Here is a 23,524-nt window from a genome sequence, read left to right on the forward strand (position 1 = left end):
CGGGTGAGAGTGCTAGCCTCATGCGATTGCTTCCAGCAGTTGGTGTACGGTGTATTGTAGTGTAAGTGAGAGGATCGTCACGTGTTTTGCGATGTTGACGCAGGACAATGTTCCACCAACTTTCTGGTGCAGCTGGACCAGCTCTCAAAAGAGTCTTCTGCTTCTGATACTGTCATGCATGCCCATTTCGATCTGTAAAGTGCTTAAAAGCATATATTTACACTGAACAATCAGTTCATATGTTTGTCCAGCATATATGTTAAGAACTTGCGTGTTTGTTGTTGGGCTTCGGATCAGGGATTCAGTACATCATTTTGTACAGTGTATAATTTAATTAGGTGCTGCACGTTCTGCAATTCAATACACACAGAAAATGGAGGATGTGATGTTTGTAGCAAATGCATAACGGAGTAATGCACGAGAAATCCTCCAGTCCAAATTAGTCAATAGAACAGTTAAGTAAGTTAATAACCGTCAGACAAACAAAATTGATAATTTAAGCTGAATCTTCTAGAGCGATTCACGATCGACCATGGTCTTCTTGCAGAACACTCTTGATGGATGGAGACCGATGGACAAACACACTAGTCTGAGCTACCTCGCTCTACCTACCTGGACCAGCTGGCTGTTGCGACGTACCTGCACATACGCACAATAACTAATCAAAGCTCCCTTTTTGAGTAAACATGATTAAGTCTGTCTGTCGTGCCATGATGCATCAGGGGTGAGCTTCCAGCAGCACGTTTGTGCAATCAGGAGATTAGAGAATCATTATGCATGCATGGGAAGGATATGCGCATGACAAATCTCTGAACATTATTATCAGTGTTTTTTCAGGCAAAACTAGTGCAATTTTACAGCATACAACATCCATTTCGAGGGATATATTTGTGATACTGCTTGAATGAAACAAGTTAGTTAAGCAGGCAGCACTGACCTACTGTGCTATTTGTGTCAATCAATCATGACTTGGTAGATTATTCGAGACGTGCAGCAAAGCGAAAACGACGGGTCTGTGATGCAAAAGACACACTTCATCTGATATAGACGCTTAACTGGTTAATTGTGTAGGGATCAAGCTGGTAGAGCAAAGGGAGAGGAGATCAGCTTGCTTTGCTTGCAACGCATGATCAATATAAGCCCCACACTGGTCGCAAATAAAAAAGCCCCACAGAACTGAAATACATATATTGTGACAAATTCGACATCCTTCCCTTTAATCGTGGTTGTGATCTCGCTGTCTAAGTTACAGGGTACCGCCGTAGGCAGAGGGATTGAATCCAGTCCAGTACTATGCGATATCAGAATATGATCTAAAGGGCGCCCTTGCCTGACTTTATATATGCAACCAGGTTAGGGTTTACAAGAATCCTAGTCGACTACGTATTTGAGTTTCTTTCTTTAAGCTGATATGTATAGATCGAATACGTATGCAGTGTTGGTTTTGGCACAACTCCAACATAAGAACCTTTTTTTTATACAACACATTAAACTCTGATTGATTATTATCATATAGAAAGGCAAAATAAATAAATAACAGGAAACATGAAAAGTACAATCTCTCAAAATCAGGCGGGAAGATTATAGCTCAGCATTTCTCGGCCCGGGCCGGGACGACCAAGGCCCGATGCGGAAAATCTCGGCCCAGGCTCGGCCCGGCCTGACCCGACTGTCGGGCCGGAAAAATAGGCCCAGGCCCGGCCCATCACACTAAAAGCCCATCGGGCCTTGGGCCACTTCACTAAATCACACAAACTGATGGCCCAGGCCGGCCCATCCTAACCATTGGGCCAAAAAATTAGGCCCATGCCCGGCCCAGAGGCATGGTCGGGTCGGACTTAGCCCGGGAATTTCGGGCCGGTCCGGGCCGGGCCGGGCCGACCAGGGTGCCCATGGCCAGGTATAGGGCAGATGAACAATCTTGAGCATGAACTACATCTAGATTGCATCTATGTCAGTGTGAGGACGAGGACGATAGCCGGGGGCCTTGTAGAAACGAGCAGGCCGGTGAGCCATGATCTTTAGATTCCCATCCTCATCATACTTAACAATGAACGTTGTGAGACGGAGCACATACTTCATCTTGTCTTATCTCTTCATCTTGCCCGCTTCCTTGGGTACGCTCGACGAGGCAGTACTTGCTGCCCTCACCCATGTGTATGAGCTTTGCAGCGACATGACTCCAGCATGGGTGGTTCAGAAAAAGCATCTCCTTGCCTACTTTCCAGTTCTGCTGCTGCGAGCCGGACACGAGAGGGCACACACAAAGGTGCCCATCAACAACACCATAGCGGAGGTGGAGCCCAACCCATGCGTTCAGCTCTTGGTCATAGCAGGAAGGGCCTTTGAATGGCAGCACTCAATCACCAATGCACTCCCACCGGCCACGTCCTCCCATGGCACAAGAAAATGTACCAAAAATTTCATGCGCACGAGCAGACACGAAGATGGTGCCCGTTTTGGGATGCACAACATGGCCAATGATTGTCTTGGGATCGAACGGAAAAGTGGGTATGCGATGGCTCTAGCTCCAGACGAGCGGCGAGCAATATGACAACGGTTGCCATGACCAGTGGGTGATGTCGTCTTCGTGTCTAAGGACGTTTGATGTCATCAAAGTGTTCCTCCGGTGTTAGTGATGAACACAATTGCATGGTCTAAGGATTAGGTTACTATGCATTTAAAGGCTACAACAAAATAAACTTAATGACTTAATCTTATTGCTATGCTTACTATGGGTATATGTCCATCATATCATTCTTCTAATGATATGATGAAGAATGATATGATCATGTTATTAACAATATTTAATGTTCATGACGAGGAAGCATTGCTCATCTGTTAATCAACAAGCTTGTTAAACAATAAGTTTACTAGAGGCTCCGGTTTGTTTATAAAACACACGTGTATTAATATTTCCAGTTAATACAATTATAACATGAGATATAAACATTTATCGTAAACACAAATATATAATAATAACCACTTCATTATTTTCTCTCGAGCACGAACACTCCGTCGTAGTGAGAAAGGCCTTCGAATGGCAGAACCCAATCACCATTGCACTTCCACTTGCCACGTCCTCCCATGGCACAAAAAAATGCTAACAAATATTCTAGAGCATGATACTCTCAACTGAGCTCAAAGAGAAGAAATGCTAACAGTAACAAGCATGATAATGTTGAGTAGTTGGTTGATTTCTCAAATTCCTGAATATTGCAACTTGTAATTTATGGATCACTCACTCCTGTGTACAACCAGCATTTAACAAAATGGCAAGTGGAAAGTGCACTATCTACGATTTTTCTACGCTGCCAGAGGCAACTGGAAACATATCAGAGAAGCATAAGATAGGAGAAGATGGTTTTGAAACAGTGTATAAGGTATAAACAAATATGAATGCAGTTGAGACTTACTGAACGCCGTATGTTTTGCCACTGAAACAATAATCTTTTTCAAGGAAGCCTCCTAAACGGGGAAGAAATAGCAGTGCAGAAACTTGTAGTTAGTACTGGACAAGGAGTCTATCAAACTAAGCCCAGTAGATGAATAAGCTTGTGCATGAACTACATCCAGAACACATCTATGTCGGTGTGAGGACGAGGACGATAGCCAGGTGCCTTGTAGAAACGAGCAAGATGGTGAGCCATGATTATTAGATTCCCATCCTCATCATACTTGACAATGAACGTTGCGATACGGAGCACATACTTCATCTTGTCCTCTCTCTTCATCTTGTCCGCTCCCTTGGGTAGGAGGCGCTCCACGAGGCAGTACTTGCTTCCCTCGCCCATATGTACTAGCTTCGCAGCGACATGACTCCAATGTGGGTGCTTAAGAAAAAGCATCTCCTTGCCTAATTTCCAGTTCGACTGCTGCGAGCCGGACACGAGAGGGCACACACAAAGATGCCCATCAGCAGCACCATAGCGGAGGTGGAGCCCAACCCATGCGTCCAGCTCTTGGTCATAGTGGGAAGGGCCTTTGAATGACAACACCCAATCACCAATGCGCTGCCACTTGCCACGTCCTCCCATGGCACAAGAAAATGTACCAAAAATGTCATGTGCACAAGCAGACACGAAGATGGTGCCCGTCTTAGGATGCACGGCATGCCCGGTGATTGTCTTGGGATCAAACGAAAACGTGGATACGCGATGGCTCCAGCTCCAGACGAGCGGCGAGCAACAGGACAAGGGTTGCCATGACCAGTGGGTGCTGTCGTCTTCAGCGGGACCCGTAGAAAGGCAGTGCAGTCCTCAGTAGAAATCAGAAGGATATAAGGCAGCAGCGGTGGCTCCATGGGTAAACGATTCGAAGAAGTATAGCCTGTCCCTGGCGGCTATGGCTACCTCGTAGCCGCAGACCAATTTCTCCGGGTAAACATGCGACACGATAAGCTTCATAGTCATGGTGTCGAAGGTAGAGGTAACGCTGTGGCTCTGTTGCTGTACCATTGCCATTCCCATGGTGGAGGGAGATATGGCGATGATGTGGGTGCCGATGGCGGCAAACTTTGCGCGGAGTGAAACTGCCGGAGGCTCTATGCGGAGGAGGACGGCTGACCCAGGGAGTGGTTGCGGCTCAGGCACAGGCAGGTGTATCGGGGTCTGTGTAGAGATGGAGCCGACGTCCAGAGGTGGCTCAGGGAGGGGCAGCGGGGTCTCTGTGGAGACGCAGCCGACGTCCAGGTCATCGTCTAGGTCCAGCTTGTTGATGCTGAATCCGGTCTCCTGGTTATCAAGAACCAGGTACAGATGCTGCTTCCTGGCCTGCCGTGGTTGAGGCTGGTTGTTGGCCGGCCGTGCCGAAGTGGCGATCCCGACCCAACCCGGAAAGCAAGAATCTAGCTGGCTCGTGCTGCATCCGACTATTCCATGCTGCCTGGCGCCGCCACCATCCTCGGGACGACGGCAAGGTTGGAGACGTCGGCCGTCGCCATGCCGCCGCCGCCTCCGTCATCGGTCGGAACGGCCGCGCGCTAGCGCCATGACGTACGTAGTCCTCACAGAAACGCAGATCAACTCACGTACACGTCGGCCGTCGCGGCGTCACAGGCTCCGAGCTCTCGAAGAATAGCAGCCTGACCTAGGCGGATTACCTGCGCGTGTTGAGACTTGAGAGCTATCTGTTGATTGCGCGGAACTCCGGATGGATTGGGGACAGGGCCGGCCCTGACATGTCGGGGGCCCGGGGCAAGATAACAAAATGGGCGCGCACTCGACACTGAAGCCTGGAACGTCAATACGCAGGGAAAAGGCTAACTGGGCCACGTTCTGAAGCAACAGATTAGAGGTAGTACAGAAATTTCAGAAAATTTAGGGTGGGCCCGGCCCACCCGGCCCACCCTCTGCCTACGCCCATGGCTGAGAGTAAAGCATGGTCTTCTTAAGCATCTCTTCTACTTGGATGCTTTCTGAGCAGGTAGCTGCTGCATCCCTACAGCTGATCCAAGTTAGTGCTTCAGATTTTTGTTGAGAACTTGTTTCCATATCCTCCAGAGCTAAGAACAAACAGTAAAGTGAAACTTCAGAGTTCGATTCATTCTATACATCCAAGATCTAATCCATGCATTCCCTGACCAGTGCACTCTGTTTCTAACAGCTGTAATCACATTCAAAGAAAACATGCTCCTCAGTTTGTTTTCTTCGAAGTAGGCTTTCGCCATGCTATATTAATATAGCAAACGACCCGATACAACGAACGCGCTGGGGCCGCAGCACAACCAAGCCCAAAAGAAAAGAAAAAGAAAGGAAAGAAAAAATAATGCCGACACCGGCAGATCGACGAAAACGATGATGACCCGCAACCTCTGCGCCCTCTGGAGAAGTACCACCACGCTCCTAGCACGCCGAGGCGCCGCATACCAAGCAACACCTTCACCAAGGAGACGACGATGACGCCGTTGCTGCCCGGACTAGTCCTAGGGTTTCCCCCGGTATGCGGAGGGGATTGAGGAGGAGGTACACCCGACACCCTTCAGGAAGGCAAGGTGACACCCGTAGGCGTCACCGCGTCGGTGTCGAGCCTGCCGACAGGGATTTCTCCCGACCACCAAACCGACCACCCCAGACGCCCAGACGTGCTCCACCTAACATGCCGCCCACCCGCACGCGCCACCACGGTCTTGTAGCCATCCTCGCCGCCTAACTGTGGTCATCGGAGCAGGGCCTAGACGAAGAAAAGGGATGCAGCGGGGGCGGGGGTAGCAGCACCGCAGCCACGCGGGAGGGAACTGCCTCCACCGCTTTCGCAGTAGCCGACCGGACGAGGCTACGAGGCAGACCAGGCCCAAACTGGCCCGGCCGGACCCAAAAGGGCCCGTAAAGCCCCGCTGCTACGCTGCAGTTGGCCGGCCGAAGTGCCGCCGCCGCCCACCCACTGCCGCCCTGCCTTCTCTTCCTCCAGGGAGCGCCGCCGGCGTGCCAAGAGCAGAACAACCGCCGTGCCCCTCCGGCCCCGCCTGGGCCCAGATCTGGGACGAGCGGGCCTTGCCATGGCGCCGCCTGCGCAGCTCCGCCGCCAACGGCCGCGCCGCCACCCCTCCTCCCACCCGACGTGCGGATCTCACCCCGCCACGCCGAACCGCCGCCGGCCGAGGAGCACCTCCCGGCCGCACCTACCCCGCGCAGGCGCAGCGCCGAGAGGGGAAAGTCGAGGGGCCGGCGCCGCCGGCGCCGCCCGGGCCTTGCCCGGCGACGCACGCAAACGACGGCGGAGGAGAAGAGGGGGAGGGGGAGCTGGACGAGGGGGGTGGCGGCGCGGCCCCGTCGCCCGCGGGGGACGACGCGGTCGCGAGAGCCTTTTCGTCTCGAAGTCCCTCAGTTTGTTTTCAGAGCAATGACCAGTCTTTGTCGGCGCAGTGCTGGAGTGTTGGACTGTTGGGTAGTGAGTGTCCGTCCGGGTCGCTTTATGGTCTCTTGTGTTCGCTTGAGTGGGTGGGACCTTGTTGTTCGGGTCTCTGTTAGGCTTGGTTGTGGGTGTGTGTGGATATGCTGTTTGTGTGGGCTTGTCCCTGTAGTTGTCGAGTTTTGCTCGGTTTTCTCCTAAAAACTAGGCACTCTCTTCTTAATTAATAAATGAGGCAAAGATTTTGCCTCCGTTTCAAAAAAAAGCAATGATCAGTTAATTTCTGCCTGTTATCCCTGGTCAACAGTTTATTGCGATAGTAGCTATAGGAATTTGTCAAACAGCCGGAATATAAACTGGAGTCACTACCCTAAAGTAGTAAAGTAGATAACTGCATATAAGAACTTGTGAGCTATGGAGCCCCGAACTATGCATTTTCCAAAGTAATCTGCTGCCCTCTTTAAAAAGTACCAGAACTCTTACAATTTGTTCCAACTGATGCAGTTGAGATATTAGATGATCACCAAAACCCCTTCTAAAGTTGATTTTTGTCTATCCTCTGTTTCAGATTTGGGCTAGAGCAGAACTATGCTCATTACACACAAAATAAACCTCCCAAAAGTGAATAGCAAGGCTAGTGCCTTCATACCAATGATCTTCCCAAAACTTACAGTTTTTTTGGACACACCAAAACTTCACAGATTTACCATTACCTACTACCCATTGAAATCCAGAGTGTGCAGCTTTTCATGCCCATGTAACCCCTTTCTGAAAATTGAATATCTCAACAGCCATTTATTTTTTCAGTAAATTTGCACTTGTGCTTAAAAAAAAACCCTAAAATGTTCGCCCCGGCTAAGCTCACTTCTGCTACAGATTTTAATTATTCTGGTGTGTACTAGATCAAATCATCACACAAGTGGAGCTACTTGTCACATTTTTATTTTTTAGACTGATTGATACAAGGGATGGTTTGTCAGCTTGCGACTCAAAAAGATTTACCAACTTTTTCTCTCCATATTGTAGTGCTTGCCTTTTTTGGAAGAATCTTAATTGTCACCTACCGTGGTTATCCTGGCTGCACCTTTCAGCCATCGCAATCGTCACTCTACTCACGCATACTCTGCCATATCTTCATCTCTTTCGTTTCTGTTCAATCCAGCGTGTAACCCCTTCTTAACCGTGGTAGCTGAGAATACAGCCTGACCTTCTTAAGCGTCTCTTGTACTTGGATGCTTTCTGAGAAGGTAGCTGCTGCATCCCTACAGCTGATCCAAGTTAGTGCTTCAGCTTTCTGTTGAGAACTTGTTTCCATATCCTCCAGAGTTAAGAACAAACGATAAAGTGAAACTTCAGAGCTCGATTCGTTGTATACAATTTGTTCCAACCGATTCAGTTGAGATATTTGATGATCACCAAAACCCCTCCGGAAGGTGATTTTTGTCTATCCTCTGTTCCAGATATGGGCTAGAGTGGAGCTATGTTCATTACACACAAAATAAACCTCCTAAAAGTGAAGAGCAAGGCTAGTGCCTTCGAACCAATGATATTCCCAGAACTTGCCGATTGTTTTTTTGGACACACCAAAACTTCACAGATTTACAATTACCTACTACCCATTGATATTCAAAGTGTGCAGCTTTTCATGCCCATGTAACCCCTTTCTGAAAAAGGTGACATCTGATCATCATTACAGGCAAAAATGTTACGTCTATGGACACTGCATTTACATTGGATAATCTGCTTCGATATCTTGTGATCATCCAGCTGGTACCTTCTGATACATGAGGCTAGCAGAAATATTAAGGTCTCTGAGATTGGGTTTACCCAAACAACAATTGTTCTATTACTGTCCCTGAATCTCCCGTGGAGCTGGAAATCTAGATTGTGCTCATGCATTTATCTTTTTTTTTTCACAAGCCTTTCTGTTTAGATTTGCATCTCACCATCAACTCTGCCAGCAATATGTTTAAGATCAGATTTTACAATAGAAAACTATTGCCGTTCAGTTTGACGAGTGTTTTTTTTTTTTGCATCTCTTTAGTGCAGGGTTTGATCACTGAGCTGAAGCACCAGCCAACTTCAATTGGAAGAGGGAGAACACTTTCTGCCCTTCTTAACTTCTCTCTGCCTTGTCAGGAAGAAATTTATTAACCATCCAATGGAAACGGCATGCAGAAGTTGCGGTTTTGAATACAAAGAAGTAACTGACAACAATTCATGTTTAGTTGCTTTGTTATATTTAACTGGACTTATTTTGTGTACAGAGGTACTTCTGAACATGTGTGTATAGTGTTTATCCATTACCTACTTCTGAATAATGTCATTTTGTTTTCCATATTTCAGGTTGGCCCCCCTTTTGCTCTAATAAATCAAGGCTGAGGTTCCTTGGTCAGCCCGTAGAGGCAAATCATTCGGAGAAAGACAGAGTCCTGAAAAAAGTGAAAGGGTAATAGTAGATTATATTTTCTTGTTTTTTTTTTGTTCTTCTTGAAGCGGTTATGTTTCTTGTTAACTAAGTAGATATTACCGGATGTCCAGAGAGTTACCAGCGCCCGATTTCCTCTTGCATCGAGAAAGTTGCAAGAATCAACAATCATTTACAGTATCAAAAGCACTAGACCTACCTGCTACACTAGTCCAATACACATGAATTCTACCTTACTTTGCTTCCACGAGCAAGGCGGCGACCAAAACGTCACAAAGTGCACAGGTCGATCAGCTGCCGCTGGGCGTGTGGTCGTCAGGCAGGAGCGGTGGCTGCTGCAGCGGCTCGAGGGAGGCGACGATGTCGCGCATGAGTGGCCGCGCCTTGGGGTTCCGGTTGAGGCAGTGGTAGGCGAGCATGGCCGCCTTCTGCACGGACCTGACGGGGTAGTCGTCGAAGCCGATCCTGGGGTCGACGATGGCTAGCACCTTCTTCTTGTGCGTGAGCATAGGCAGCGCCCAGTCAGTGAGCGTCTGCTCCCGCACCGGGCGCGACTTGTCCAGCGACTTGCGCCCCGTCACCAGCTCCAGCAGCACCACCCCGTAGCTGTACACGTCGCTCATCGCCGTCAGATGCCCTGATACGATGGATCGATCGAATGAATTCCAGCGAGAGCAGCAACATTTTCTCATTCTTTTTTGTTTTTGTTTTAACACTCTAGAAGTGGGATAGATGAGAGGCTGGAGCTGTTTTTATATTATATTATTAAATACTGCGTTAGACTGAGTTTAACTTGAGACCTCTATATCTGATACCATATTGAATTGATATACTAGCCAAGTTCTTGAAAAATATGAACTATTTGAAAGGCTAGGCTATATATTTTGAAAGTAGTTATCTACCTGTCATGATGTACTCTGGGGCGGCGTAGCCGTATGTTCCCATAATGCGCGTGGAGACGTGGGACATGTCACCGACGGGGCCGTCCTTGGCGAGCCCAAAGTCGGAGAGCTTCGAGTTGAAGTCGTAGTCGAGGAGGATGTTGGAGGTCTTGAAATCGCGGTAAATCACCGGCTTCTCGGCCTCGTGGAGGAACGCCAGCCCTCTCGCCGCGCCCAACGCGATCTTCATCCTCGTCGCCCACGGCAGTGGCGCCATCACCCCTGGAATTAATCAGGGCGAGACACAGATTCAATTTCCATTCAACTTCAATTCACACCTGGCCTGCCATGACGTTCCATATCAGCGACGGAGCATGGAGGAGCTAGTACGTACGTGAGAAGAGGTGTGACTCGACGCTGCCCAGCGGCATGTACTCGTAGACGAGCACACGGTGGTCGTCCTCGCAGCAGTAGCCCACCAGCTTCACCAGATTCGGGTGCGACAGGTGGCCCAAGAAAATCACCTCCGCCTACAAATAACACAAACAAATATACGTACTCTAGTTGAGATGTCAGATTAGCCGTACCAACAACCGGAAAATTGCACCTAAGATGCTTGGATCACCTAGAAATGAAGTTATGATTTGTAAGAATTACATAGTGGAAATAAATAACCGATAAGATGTCTTCGAGAATGTGAGAATTTAATTTAGGTGTCACTATTAGAGAGACTGACCAGCCACTCCCTGTGGCCCTGGAAGCTGTTATCCCCGTCGTGCACCTTGACGGCGACCTGCAGGGGCTCCCCCGTGCCCACGGCGCCCTTGTACACCCTGCCGAAGCCGCCGCCGCCGATGAGCGAGTCCTGCCGGAAGCCGTTGGTCACCTTCCTGAGCTCCTCGAAAGAGAAGGCCGTCAGCGGATTCCGCGCAGCCGAGTCCAGCCGCATGGCCTCCACTTCCCTCGCGTTCGACGGCAGCCTGCTCTCATCGCTCCGGTCCCTCTCCGACGGGCTCTGGATCTTGGGAGTCTCTGCACACGTACCAATAGAACTTTCAACACCAATACCAACTAACGGATTTGTTCAAATTTTCACAACCAAAACTGAAACATAGTAATCAATTAGGAATCCCGCTATTGACTATAAAAAATTCCATCTTTCTCAATTTGGCGGTGTGAGATCAACACATAGACTGATTACTACTACTTCACACGGTAGACAGGAAATAGCAGGACGGAGGAGTATTACTCGCCTGATTTTGCAGTGGAGGAGACCCTGTTGACGTAGGAGATCCCCCTAAACCAGCAGTTGCCCATGGGAGGCAGTCTTTATTAAACTCTCCTATTCAGAGATTGATATGAGAAGCTTAATTCGCGAGAAGCCTCCATCTGCTCTTCTTCGGACCACACCAACCATGAGCAGGAAACTGGTAGAGATGAAGAAGAGGATCGCTTGGTGTATATGCGCGACTCGGGACGACGAAAGCTGTTTCGTCGTGAACAGAAGAGCCAAAGCAGAGGAGACAGAAGCTACTCACAACGAAGGAGGGGGAGAGGGTTGGTACTAGGTACCGCTCCTTCTCCGACAGCAGCAGGAAGGAAGGAAGAAGGAACAAAGGCAGTAGTACGCTTCAAGTGAGCCATCCCTTTCTCCCCTTTATCATTGTCTTTAATCATGAGAAATCACTAATTACACGCTACGCAAAAGGCATATAAAACTTGCAATTATATAAGGCAGTTGCCCTGTTTCTGGTACACCACATGAGCATAATGCATCAGCAAAAATTCATGTTTGGTCCGTAAATGCATTTCGTGTGCCGAGTCGACTTTATAAATTACAAACACAACACCATTGCTTATCTATCCCTAGTGGTTGGGCATGTACTTGGTGCCCTGACCCAAGAGGTATAGGTACGTCCTTGTGGTCAAGGACGGACGTGTGTTTAGGGCATCTTCATCGGCCCGACGCATTTTTGTTACCGAAAATGACTGTGCACGGATGCGAAAATGACATTTAGGTCATGATTGTTCGTTTGTGTCTGGGGGTGTGATACGTCCAAACATATCTACTTTCCCGAACACTTCTGCTGTTGTTTGCCTCTATATTTTGTGTTTTGAATACAACTACGTGGACTAATGCTGTTTTCAGCAGAATTGCTCCCGTGTCTCGTTTTTATGCAGAAATCCAACTCTCAGGAAAATTTCCGAAAAATATAGAAAAACTCATATTTCACCTAAAGACTCCCGGAGGCGGAGGACGAGACGGAGGAGGCACGAGGGGGCCACACCTACCCTAGGCACGGGACAGGCTTTGGCCGTGCCTAGGGGTGGTCTGGTCGCCTCGGCCACCCCCTCGACCTCTCCTTCGCACTATAAGAAGCCCCTGACCTAAAAACCGAGGGGGGGTCGACGTTTTTCCAGAAAGAGTTCCGCTCTCCGCCGTCACCAGAAACCTCAATCCGGGGACCAGAAACCCCAATCCGGGGACCAGAAACTCCGTTCTGGCACCCTGTCGGGACGGGGATTTGGAGAAGATCATCGCCATCGCCATCACCGACGCCTCTCCATCAACCATCCATGATTTCCCCATCCATGTGTGAGTAATTCCCCGCTGTAGGCTGTAGGGAATGGTAGGGATTGGATGAGATTGGTCATGTAATAGCTATAAGATTGTATGTGCATAGTGCCTAGTATCTGTTGTTAACTGTATGGGTGGTAAAACTGTGGCAAGATTTTGCTCTTAGCAAGTATGTATGTATGTATGATCAACTATTATGATAACTAATGTTTGTGTTCATCTTAATTTGCATTTCCATTTTAGAAAAAAAACTTAATTTGTATTTTACTGACGTGTTAGATAACTATCAGATTGACCCACAACATGATTTAAATAGATTCATTACACCGAGTCACATGTCTTGATCTTGCTATACACAACTTCCATTAATCAGTGCAAGAAAGCTTACCTGAGCTGCCTGAATCACGACAGATTCGAATCCACTTAGCTATCTAGAAATACAACCTTTGCAGAAAGAGGATTGCAACCTTCTTGATTTGAAATATCATGTCCTTCTATGATTCCAAAGAGGATTGGCGAAACTATTGCCGCCAAAAAAAGGGAGTGACAAATATTTCAATTGGGGCTGCATCTAGCCATCTGGGCCTTCGAACTATCCTGCTGGACGCCTTTTGACTCGTACAATTTTAGCCCACTCCAAAACAGAAAAGTCCTATGCTTCGCAAAAACAAAAACAACGAGATTCAACATATAAGTTTGTTTATGTAAAAATAAATATTTAAGTTATCCATTTGCAATAGCTCAGAGCAAAATACACTATTTATTGTCTGCAAAATAATCAACATATCACATGTTTCTTGTACTGGGAGGCTGACATCGGGGACCCATGAGCCAGCAGCGTCGTCAACGTTTTAAAGGTGGCAGGGGATCGAAAAAAAATAAACCAAAAACCAGTTGGTAAAAAATCCAAGAAAAGAAACATTTATTGTTCTGAGAGGATGACATGCGGGACCCATGAGGCAGCAGCATCCTCAATATTTTCAAGGCGGCACGGGATCCAAAAAAAATGGCAAAATAGCCAGCAATTAGGGGTCAAAATAACTCCAAGAATGGAAAAGTTTATTGTTCATAGAAGCTGACATGTGGGACCCATGAGCTAGTAGAGTCCTCAACGTTTCAAAAGCAGCACGGGATCAAATGAAAACGGAAGTAGCCAGAAATTAGGGATCGAAAATAACTCCAACAAAGAAAACTTTTATTGTTCATAGAGAATGACATGCGGGACCCATGAGCCAGCAGCTTCCTCAACGTTTCTATGACGGCATGAGATCGAAAGAAAAAGGCAAGTGACCAAATATCAGGAACAAAAAATAATCCAAGAAAAAAAACTTTATTGTACATGCGGGTCCCATTTTGCAGCAGCGGTCTCAACGTTTCAAATGCGGCATGAGATTAAAAGAAAAAGAAAGTAGCCAGAAATTAGGGGTAAAAAAACTCCAAGAAAAGAAAGTTCATTCTACATAGAGAATGACATGCGGGTCTCATGAGCCAGCAGCTTACTAAACGTTTCCAAGGCGGCAGGGGATCAAAAGAAAAAAAGAAATAGCCAAAAATCAGAGGGTGGAAAAAATCCAAGAAAAGAAACCTTTATAGTACATAGAGGATGACATGCGGTTCCATGAGCCAGTAGGTTCCTCAACGTTTCAAAGGCAGCATGAGATCGAAAGAAAAAGGAAAGTGACCAAGTATCAGGAGCAAAAAATAATCCAAGAAAAGAAACTTTTATTGTACATAGAGGATGACCTATGGGTCCCATTTTGCAGCATCTGTCTCAATGTTTCAAAGGCGACATGAGATCGAAAGAAAAAGACAAGTGACCAAATATCAGGAGCCAAAATTAATCCAAGAAAAAAAATTATACATAGAGGATGACATGCGGGTCCCATTTTGCAGCAGCGGTGTCAACGTTTCAAACGTGACACCGGTTCGAAAGAAAAAGGAAAGTGACCAAATATTAGATGCCAAAAAATAACTCCAAGAAAAGAAATTTTTATTGTACATAGAGGATGACATGCGGGTCCCATTTTGCAGCAGCGGTCTCAACGTTTCAGAGGTGGCACGAGATCGGCAAGTGACCAAATATCAGGTGCCAAAAATAACTCGAAGAAAAGAAACTTGATTGTACATAAAAGATGACATGTGGGTCCCATTTTGCAGCAGCGGTATCAATATTTCAGAGGCGGCACGGGATCGAAAGAAAAAGGCAAGTGACCAAATATCAGGTGCCAAAAATAACTCTAAGAAAAGAAACTTGATTATACATAGAGGATGACATGCGGGTCCCTTTTTGCAGCAGCGGTATCAACATTTCAGGGGCGGCACGAGATCGAAATAAAAAGGCAAAGACCAAATATCAGGTGCCAAAAATAACTTCAAGAAAAGAAACTTGATTGCACATAGAAGATGACATCCGGGGCCCATTTTGCAGCAGCGGTCTCAATATTTCCGAGGCGGCACGGGATCAAAAGAAAAAGGAAGCAGCCAGAAATGAGGGGTCAAAAAAATCCAAGAAAAGAAAGAATTTTCATTCATAGAGGATGACATGCGGGACCCATGATCATGCATCGTAAACGGCTCGATCAGAGAACGTTGAACGAGATGGCGCGATCGAGAAAAAAATGCTAGAGAGGCTGCCATCTGGGCCCTATATTCCTGGGCGGTGCGGATTTGCGTTGACTCGGCCGGCGCACCCGAGAATTCATCATGCACCACGTCCTGGGCCACCATACGCGGCGTTTTCCACGTTTACTTCGGGCTAGATGGCCTCAAAAACGAGAAAAAAAGTTTTGACATGCACCACAGAGAGAGCAAAAATCGTCGGACATGATGCATCAATAACCACGGCGGGACTTTCAATTCATCGGCCATGGGAACTTTTCTTGTAGTGTTTGCATGTACATGTACTAATATTGGTGTATCTCACTTTTTTTTTTGAGAAACACAATACAAACGTATACACTCACTCCTATGAACGTACACACGCATATCCTACCCCTATGAACACCTCTGGAAGACTGAGCCGGCGGATTGGATATTAAAATTGACGAAGTCACCACAGACGCCTCGTTGTCGACGAGAACATCGCCTCCCACTGAATGAATATTCCGCCTTTATGAGACACACATATGTCAAACCTGGGTTTTGGATTCTGGTGGGTTAGGGGTACAACCACCCAACCTCAGGTTGGTTCTCCTCACATTAATATTTTGTTCATAGACATGTTGTAGTTAGATTTTTTTTTATCTGTCTATGAAAGTATAAGTAGTTGTAATATGATTGGCTGAGGCATGAGTCGGAGGATTACATGATTACCATGTTGCTCCATAAAAACACATATGTATATTTGTATACTATTGAATTATTAGGTGTATCATGTACATGTGTGATAATAAAAGAAATTTAGATGCCGTGACGAAGTATGAGCATTCAACTAGTATATGTAAAGTGAAAACTGACACATTCCAAATGGTTAGAACAAAATATCAAAAGAAAACATGTTATATTTGTGAGTATTTACTGATTTATTTATTCTAGAGCCGTTGCAAGTTTTCAATGCGTGGGCACTTTGCTTGTTGCTTGTATGCATATAGGTGCCTAGAGGAGGAGAAGAAGCAGCGGCGTACGCTCCAATAAAAAAACAGTAGAAGCAGATAAACCAATATGGGCCGAGCACTTTTACGGCGGGGGTGTGCGGCGTCGCGCCAATATGACGCTGAGAGCGGTGTATAGCAACTTCCTCACGCGGGTCACACAAGGTCGAATCATTTTCATCGTGCAAAATTCCTCACGCGGGTCACAGCCCAGCTCCCTCAGCAACTCAGCTCCACTCCCCGACCAGCACACGCCGCCGCCACGCCTTGAGCTCCTAACCTAGCCAACGCCACCGATGGACTCGGATGAGGAGGCCGACTAGATAGCCCTGGAGGAAGAGGCGGCTGCGACAGCAGCAGCAGCAGCTCCGGCGGCGGCGGCGACACGGGATTGCGCAGGCGTAGCAACCAAACGCTAGCCGGCGCAAGAGATGGTGCAGGTATTCTTTCCCCTTTTTGTGATTTGTCGGTGCCATGTTTCCTCTCAGTACCAAAAAATTCTTACATGATATTCAGTAAGTTGAAATGTCGTCACCTTTTTGGGAAGAATCTTAATAATGCTCAAACCTACCGTGGTTATCCTGGCTGCACCTTTCAGCCGTCGAAATAGTCACTCTACTCGCGCATACTCTCTCATATCTCCATCTCTTAAGTAATAAATCCCTTTATGGAAAAGAATCCCCATCTCTTTCGTTTCTGTTCAATCCAGGCAGGGTAGCTGAGAGTACAGCCTGGTCTTCTTAAGCATCTCTTCTACTTGGATGCTTTCTGGGCAGGTAGCTGCTGCATCCCTACAGTTGATCCAAGTTTGTGCTTCAGATTTCTTTTGAGTACTTGTTTACATATCCTCCAGAGCTAAGAACAAACCGTAATGTGAAACTTCAGAGTTCGATTCATTCTATACATCCAAGATCTAGTCCATGCCTTCCCTGACCAGCGCACTCTGTTTCTAACAGCTGGGATCGCATTCAAAGAAAACATGCTCCTCAGTTTGTTTTCAGAGCAATGACCAGTCTTTGTCGGTGCAGTGCTGGAGTGTTGGGTAGTGAGTGTTCGGCCGGGTCGCTTTGTGGTCTCTTGTGTTCGCTTGGGTGGGTGGGACCTTGGTGTTCGGGTCTCTGTTAGGTTTGGTTGTGGGTGTGTGTGGATGTGTTGTTTGTGTGGGCTTGGCCCTGTGGTTGTAGGTTTTTGCTTGGTTTTCTCCTAAAAACTGGGCACTCTCTTCTTAATTAATAAATGAGGCAAAGCTTTTGCCTCCCTTCAAAAAAAAAGCAATGATCAGTTATTTTCTGCCTGTTATCCCTGGTCAACAGTTTATCGCGATAGTAGCCATAGGAATTTGTCAAACAGCCGGAATATAAACTGCAGTCACTCCCCTAAAGTAGTAAAGTAGATCACTGCATATAAAACTATGTGAGCTATGGAGCCCCGAACTATGCATTTTCCAAACTAATCTGTCGCCGTCTTTAAGAAGTACCGGAACTCTTACAATTTGTTCCAACTGATGCAGTTGAGATATTAGATGATCACCAAAACCCTTCTAAAGGTGATTTTTGTCTATCCTCTGTTTCAGATTTGGGCTAGAGCAGAACTATGTTCATTACACACAAAATAAACCTCCCAAAAGTGAATAACAAGGCTAGTGCCTTCAAACCAATGATCTTCCCATAACTTACAGATTCTTTTTGGACACACCAAAACTTCAAAGATTTACCATTACCTATTACCCATTGAAATCCAGAGTGCAGCTTTTCATACCCATGTAACCCCTTTCTGAAAAAGGTGACATCTGATCAGCATTACAGGCAAAAATGTTACATCTATGGACACTGCATTTACATTGAATAATCTGCTTCGATATCTTGTGATCATCCAGCTGGTACCTTCTGATACATGAGGCTAGCAGAAATATTAAGGTCTCTGAGATTGGGTTTACCCAAACAACAATTGTTCTATTACTGTCCCTGAATCTCCCATGGAGCTGGAAATCTAGATTGTGCTTATGCATTTATCTTTTTTTTTCACAAGCCTTTCTGTTTAGATTTGCATCTCACCCTCAACTCTGTCAGCAATATGTTTAAGATAAGATTTTACAATAGAGAACTATTGCTGTTCAGTTTGACGAGTGATTTTTTTTTTTTTTTTTTTTTTTGCATCTCTTTAGTGCAGGGTTTGATCACTGCGTTGAAGCACCTGCAAACGTCAATTGGAAGAGGGAGAACACTTCCTGCCCTGCTTAACTTCTCTCTCTGCCTTGTCAGGAAGAATTTATCAACCATCCAATGGAAACAGCATGCAGAAGTTGCGGTTTTGAATACAAAGAAGTAACTGGCGAACAATTCATGTTTAGTTGCTTTGTTGATTTTAACTGAACTTATTTTGTCTACAGAGATACTTCTGAACATGTGTGTACTGTGTAATAGTGTTTATCCTTTACCTACTTCTGAACAATGCCATTTTGTTTTCCATATTTCAGGTTGGCCCCCCTTTTGCTCTAGTCAAGGCTAAGGTTCCTTGGTCAGCCCGAAGAGGCAATCTTTCGGAGAAAGAGAGAGTCCTGAAAAAAGTGAAAGGGTAATACTCCTAGTAGATTATATTTTCTTGTTTTTTTTGTTCTTTTTTGAAGCGGTTATTTTTCTTGTTAACTAAGTAGATATTACCTAGTTCCTTATTGCCCTTTGCATGCTGCTTATCTTCTCTTGCTTGCACAGTATATTGAACAAACTGACGCTAGAGAAATTTGAGCTACTCAAGGGGCAACTGCTGGATACTCGAATTACTACAGCTGATATCTTGAAGGTTTTTCCAGCTGTGCATTATTTTCCTACTCTCTAATGGTTTATTGGTGATTTATTTGTCTTTTGCTTTTGATTCAGGATGTTACGTCTCTCATATTTAGGAAGGCTGTTTCTGAGCCCACCTTCTGTTCCATGTATGCTCAACTTTGTTATGAAGTCCATGACTACCTCCCGTCATTCCCTGCTGAAGAACCAGGAGGAAGAAATATTATATTCAGACGTCTGCTGTTGAACAATTGTCAGCAAGTTTTTGAAGATCCTGATAGCCTAAGGGTGGAGATTGCAAGACTGACTGGCCCTGACCAAGTGATGGAAAGAGGGGATCAGGACATGATTTTCAAACTTATAACACTTGGAAATATTCGTCTAATTGGTGAGCTAATGAAGGCAAGGATGGTTCCTGAGAAGATAGTTCATCACATTATCAAGGTACACATGAAGAAGTTGACAACACAATTATCGTTCCTTGTAAGAATTTTCTAATTTATTTGCTGTATGCACTATGTAGGAATTACTAGGGTCTGATAAAAAGGCTTGCCCTGACGAGGAACACATCGAAGCCCTCTGTCAGTTCTTCAATACGGTTGGTAAACATCTTGATGAGAACCCAGGGTCTTGCCGAATGAATGATACCTACTTCATCCAGATTAAGGATCGAGTAGCAAACCCTGAGTTGACTCCACGCTCAAAGTTCATGCTTCTCGATTTGATTGCTCTCCGTTCTAACAACTGGGCGCCTCGACGTGGGGAGGTAAATAGAATCAAACTGCATGGCTAGCTACTCTACATGCAGTAGCTTTCATTGTGATATTAATTTTTGATGCTACTAGTCTGCAGCTATTGCGGTGTAGTATATGAGCTTAGCCGCTTAGGTATAATTAGGGGTACTGCTACATATCTCGCTTTAGTATTTTGTGTCATATTACCAGAAGATGCATTTCACTTCATGTGAAGGGTTTTAAGACCTTAAGTGAATGCTACTATTATGGTGCATGAGCTTTTAAGCTTCATGGTTTGCTTACATGGCAAAGGCGTAAGTAGCACCTTCCCCTCTTCCTCCTTCCTCTCCCTCCCTCTCCCTCCCTCCCTCTCTCTCTCTCTAGAAGCCTGCAGAGCCACCACATAGCCTTTTTATTCGGCACACTAGCACCCAAGTCGAAGTTGCCATGTCTGCCATGAGTAGCCCATCTGGGATGATGACCGTGGTCGAACTGAGCTCCCGCTCATCATTTGTCCAGATTGTAAGTGACAGGTGGTGAGGCGATTCGATGATCAAGACACTAGTTCATCCCAACTGTTTTTATTTTATTTACAAATGCATCAGATGGTCAGTTTTTCACATTTGAAATAAAGAAGCAAGGCCTCTGGTTTGATTTATTTTTGTATCATTTTGAGTTGCATTAGGTAGGGGATGTTCCTTGTGACATTTGGCATTGGCAAGATGCATCCACGAACTATTTGTCAAACCTCAGCTACATAAGAGCAGAGACGGAGAAGTTGGAGTCAGAGATGAAGAGGATTGCACTTGAGGGACAGCAGAAGCAAACCTGTAAGCTAAGCGATGAAGACATGAACGTCACAAGGATGACTATGTTGCTCACTGCTTTGTTACAAGATAACAAGGATTGCAAGAATGAGATACTTAAGGTGTTGAAGCTGACAGTGGCAATTCTATTTGCCATTCTTTGTGTATGTGTTGTAGGTGTGATGAAGAAGTGAACACTGAATCGTTTCAAATAATGTACTGTGCTCATATTATAAACCTTGGACCGATGATGTTTGGAAACACGAATTCTGTGCGATGTGGTGATTATGTGTGTCCAAGCATATATTTAGTCAACTACTTCGAGTTGACGGACGTTTTCCTATTCTAGTTCTAGGTACTGAAGATGGCGCTATTCGCATGTGGAGCTATGGTAATTACAATTGATCTCCTGATTATGCCCTTACGACACACATAACATCCCTGGAGCTCTACTATTTACGCATTGTAAAGTTCACAACATCACAAACATTTTATTTGGCTGTAGCATATCATTCGAATTACGTGAAAACAAGTATTAATGATCAAATGACAAGTTGTGCTTGGAATCAAAAGACTATAGTTAACCCCAAAATACACCCAAAAGACTATAGTTAGCTCCCGAAGTACCATGTAACCAACATCTAGACGCTAGTACATATTTCCACCATAAAGACTATCATCAACACAAGTAGAAGGAGCTGTGAGGAATTTGGGTCGAACTCTGGATGACATTGTACTTTTCACTCTCCACATTGGCTTCTTTCTTGTGGCCATCATCCTTCACTTCAACTTGAGGTTGTACATCAACTTTTTTTCTTTTGTTGCTGCCAATATGAGGTTCAACTAGTGGCAAGACCAATTTCAGCATGTTCAGATGCAAAGCAGCAGAAAGTAACGGAAACATTTCAGTTACTACATGTAGTATGTAGGGTAGGGACCGATCAAGATTTCTGTTACACCATACACACACGCACAACGCCATGACCGGATTCTTTTCTTCTACCGAAAACATCAATTACCTGCAACTGCCGGCTGAATCAGTCGGATGACTCTCCCCGCACAGGTGTTGCAATGCTAACGGCACGAGCGGCGTTGTGTCCTCGCAGGGAGGCGCAAGGTCAAAGCCGCCGCCGCCGACGTGGTGGGCGAGGAGCCAGCGAAAGCGCGGTCGGCGAGGCGCAAGCGGAAGCGCGGCCGGCCGAAGCCCTCCCCCTCCTTACGCTACTCAGCCGGAGCTCGCCTCTCTCCCCGGCTCTCGGTGGTGGCGCTCCCGCGTCAAATCCTTGCCTCCGTCGTCCAGCGCGGGAGAAATCGTAAATTTTGTCAAAAGAGACCACCTGCCCCCAATTCATTGATAAAAAGGACCACATCTGAATTAAATTGGTAAAAAAGACCACCTCCTACGTGGCGGCAGCCCCCCCAGCCGACACGTGGAGCTTGCCGCCGGCTGCTGTGGCGGCAGGGACCCGCCGCCGGCCGGCGTGACGGCACGTTAGCTGCTCCGGCTCGCCGTCACTTGTCGTTTGCTCCGGTGGGCCATGCCGCCGGTGCATGGGACGGCAAGTTAACGTGGCACTTGCCGCCACACCAGATGGAGGCAGGCCTCGACTTTGCTAATTGAGCGGGAATCAGCCGACAGGTCCCATCACATGACTTTGCAAATTGCACTGATTTTGATGCTGATGAGGTAGGCCTCGACTTTGCTAATTGAGCGGGAATCAGCCGACAACGGGAATCGGCCGACAGGTCCATCACACTGACTTTGCTAATTGCACTGATTTTAATGCTCTTTAAGTGTTCGGTGTATGTATGCAGCAGTTCCCGCGCGAGAGAATCTGTCCGGACAGACCGACAACATCGCACTGATTTTTAGGCTATACTGTTGCAAATTAGTCTGCTTTCGGTGGTGCTCAAACTGTTGCAAATTAGCCAGCTTTCGGCACTTAAACTGTTGCTAATTGTTGATTTCGTCGAGATGCGCTGAGTCTATTTAAAGGCTGTCACTGTCCGCGCACTCTCACTCTCACTCTCACTCTCCGTACTCTCACTCCCACTCTGTGCACTCTCACAGCATCTCACTCTCACATATCTTCGGGTATTTAGTATTTCCTCACATAGTTGATGTCTCCTGCTCGCAGCTGAAGATTTGTTGGTTGATTAAGTGTTTGCTCAATCTGTAATATCAAGGTAAGGATTTGAAGAAGCAAGCATAATTAGTTGTATAGTGTAATTAGTTTATGTAGTTGCATGTATATGAGTCTGTAGTTTATGTAATTGCATAGGTATTATTGAGTCTGTAGTTTAATTAGTTAATGTAATTGCATGCATGTAATTAGTTTAGTTAATGCATGTTCTGTAGTTGCATGCATGCATACATAGGTATTATTGAGTCTATAGTTTATGTAATGCATAGGTATTATTAAGTCTGTAGTGTAATTAGTTTATGTAATTGCATGCATGTAATTAGTTTAGTTAATGCATGTTCTGTAGTTGCATGCATGCATGCATAGGTATTATTGAGTCTGTGTAGTTATGTTTTATTTATGCAACATGCGTAACATATAGGCTATGATTTTATGTGCGTAGAAATATATCACGTACGAATGATGAACTTGTAATTAGAAATATGACGCTGAAAAATTAATGGTCTAAGTAAATATGTTGAACGTGTATTTTAGATCGATTATTTAAAATTGTTAATCACATGTTAGTGTTGTAATCTAACATTACTTTAAAAATATGGTTGTGCGGTAGGTATGATGGAAACGGTGTTAGTGTTTTATGGAGACGTCATACGCGACGAATTTTCTGGTGTCGATGTGTCGCGCTGCGACTCGATGAAAGTTGTAGTGACAGACATGGTCAATAGAGAATT

General features: G+C 45.9%; 2 protein-coding genes across 3 annotated transcripts; one reads left to right on the top strand and one right to left on the bottom strand.

The window, feature by feature from the left end:
* Positions 1-9,394: 9,394 nt before the first annotated feature.
* LOC124653068 (probable serine/threonine-protein kinase PBL16) lies at positions 9,395-11,761 on the bottom strand. Its single transcript, XM_047192119.1, has 5 exons — positions 11,412-11,761; positions 10,895-11,190; positions 10,553-10,688; positions 10,180-10,440; positions 9,395-9,914 (listed from the first exon to the last, which is right to left on the bottom strand). The coding sequence occupies exons 1-5, from the start codon at positions 11,473-11,475 to the stop codon at positions 9,568-9,570; spliced, it is 1,104 nt and encodes a 367-aa protein (XP_047048075.1). The 5' UTR covers positions 11,476-11,761; the 3' UTR covers positions 9,395-9,567.
* A 4,880-nt stretch (positions 11,762-16,641) lies between these two features.
* On the top strand, positions 16,642-20,964 carry LOC124653161 (eukaryotic translation initiation factor-like). Of its 2 annotated transcripts, none has more exons than XM_047192226.1 (7): positions 16,642-16,766; positions 18,491-18,650; positions 18,803-18,900; positions 19,038-19,125; positions 19,203-19,553; positions 19,633-19,875; positions 20,529-20,964. In XM_047192226.1, exons 2-7 carry the CDS (start codon positions 18,609-18,611, stop codon positions 20,841-20,843), a joined length of 1,137 nt encoding a protein of 378 aa, XP_047048182.1. In that variant the 5' UTR covers positions 16,642-16,766; positions 18,491-18,608; the 3' UTR covers positions 20,844-20,964. The 2 variants fall into 2 exon arrangements, with proteins under 2 accessions (XP_047048182.1, XP_047048181.1); XM_047192225.1 differs by having other exon boundaries at positions 16,755-16,766; positions 18,588-18,650.
* Positions 20,965-23,524: the final 2,560 nt, after the last annotated feature.

The sequence above is a fragment of the Lolium rigidum genome, chromosome 5, assembly GCF_022539505.1.
Source record: "Lolium rigidum isolate FL_2022 chromosome 5, APGP_CSIRO_Lrig_0.1, whole genome shotgun sequence".
Lineage (NCBI taxonomy): Eukaryota > Viridiplantae > Streptophyta > Magnoliopsida > Poales > Poaceae > Lolium > Lolium rigidum.

What these genes read in the sequence shown, in the direction of transcription:
- LOC124653068 (XM_047192119.1), bottom strand. Translation starts at nt 11,475, where the DNA reads ATGGGCAACTGCTGGTTTAGGGGGATCTCCTACGTCAACAGGGTCTCC. An exon ending in CGAGTCACACCTCTTCTCAC is followed by an intron (nt 10,441 to 10,552) that starts GTACGTACTAGC and finishes GATTAATTCCAG; the next exon opens with GGGTGATGGCGCCACTGCCG. An exon ending in CCCAGAGTACATCATGACAG is followed by an intron (nt 9,915 to 10,179) that starts GTAGATAACTAC and finishes CCATCGTATCAG; the next exon opens with GGCATCTGACGGCGATGAGC.
- LOC124653161 (XM_047192225.1), top strand. An exon ending in GTCCTGAAAAAAGTGAAAGG is followed by an intron (nt 18,901 to 19,037) that starts GTAATACTCCTA and finishes TTGCTTGCACAG; the next exon opens with TATATTGAACAAACTGACGC. An exon ending in GGGCGCCTCGACGTGGGGAG is followed by an intron (nt 19,876 to 20,528) that starts GTAAATAGAATC and finishes GAGTTGCATTAG; the next exon opens with GTAGGGGATGTTCCTTGTGA.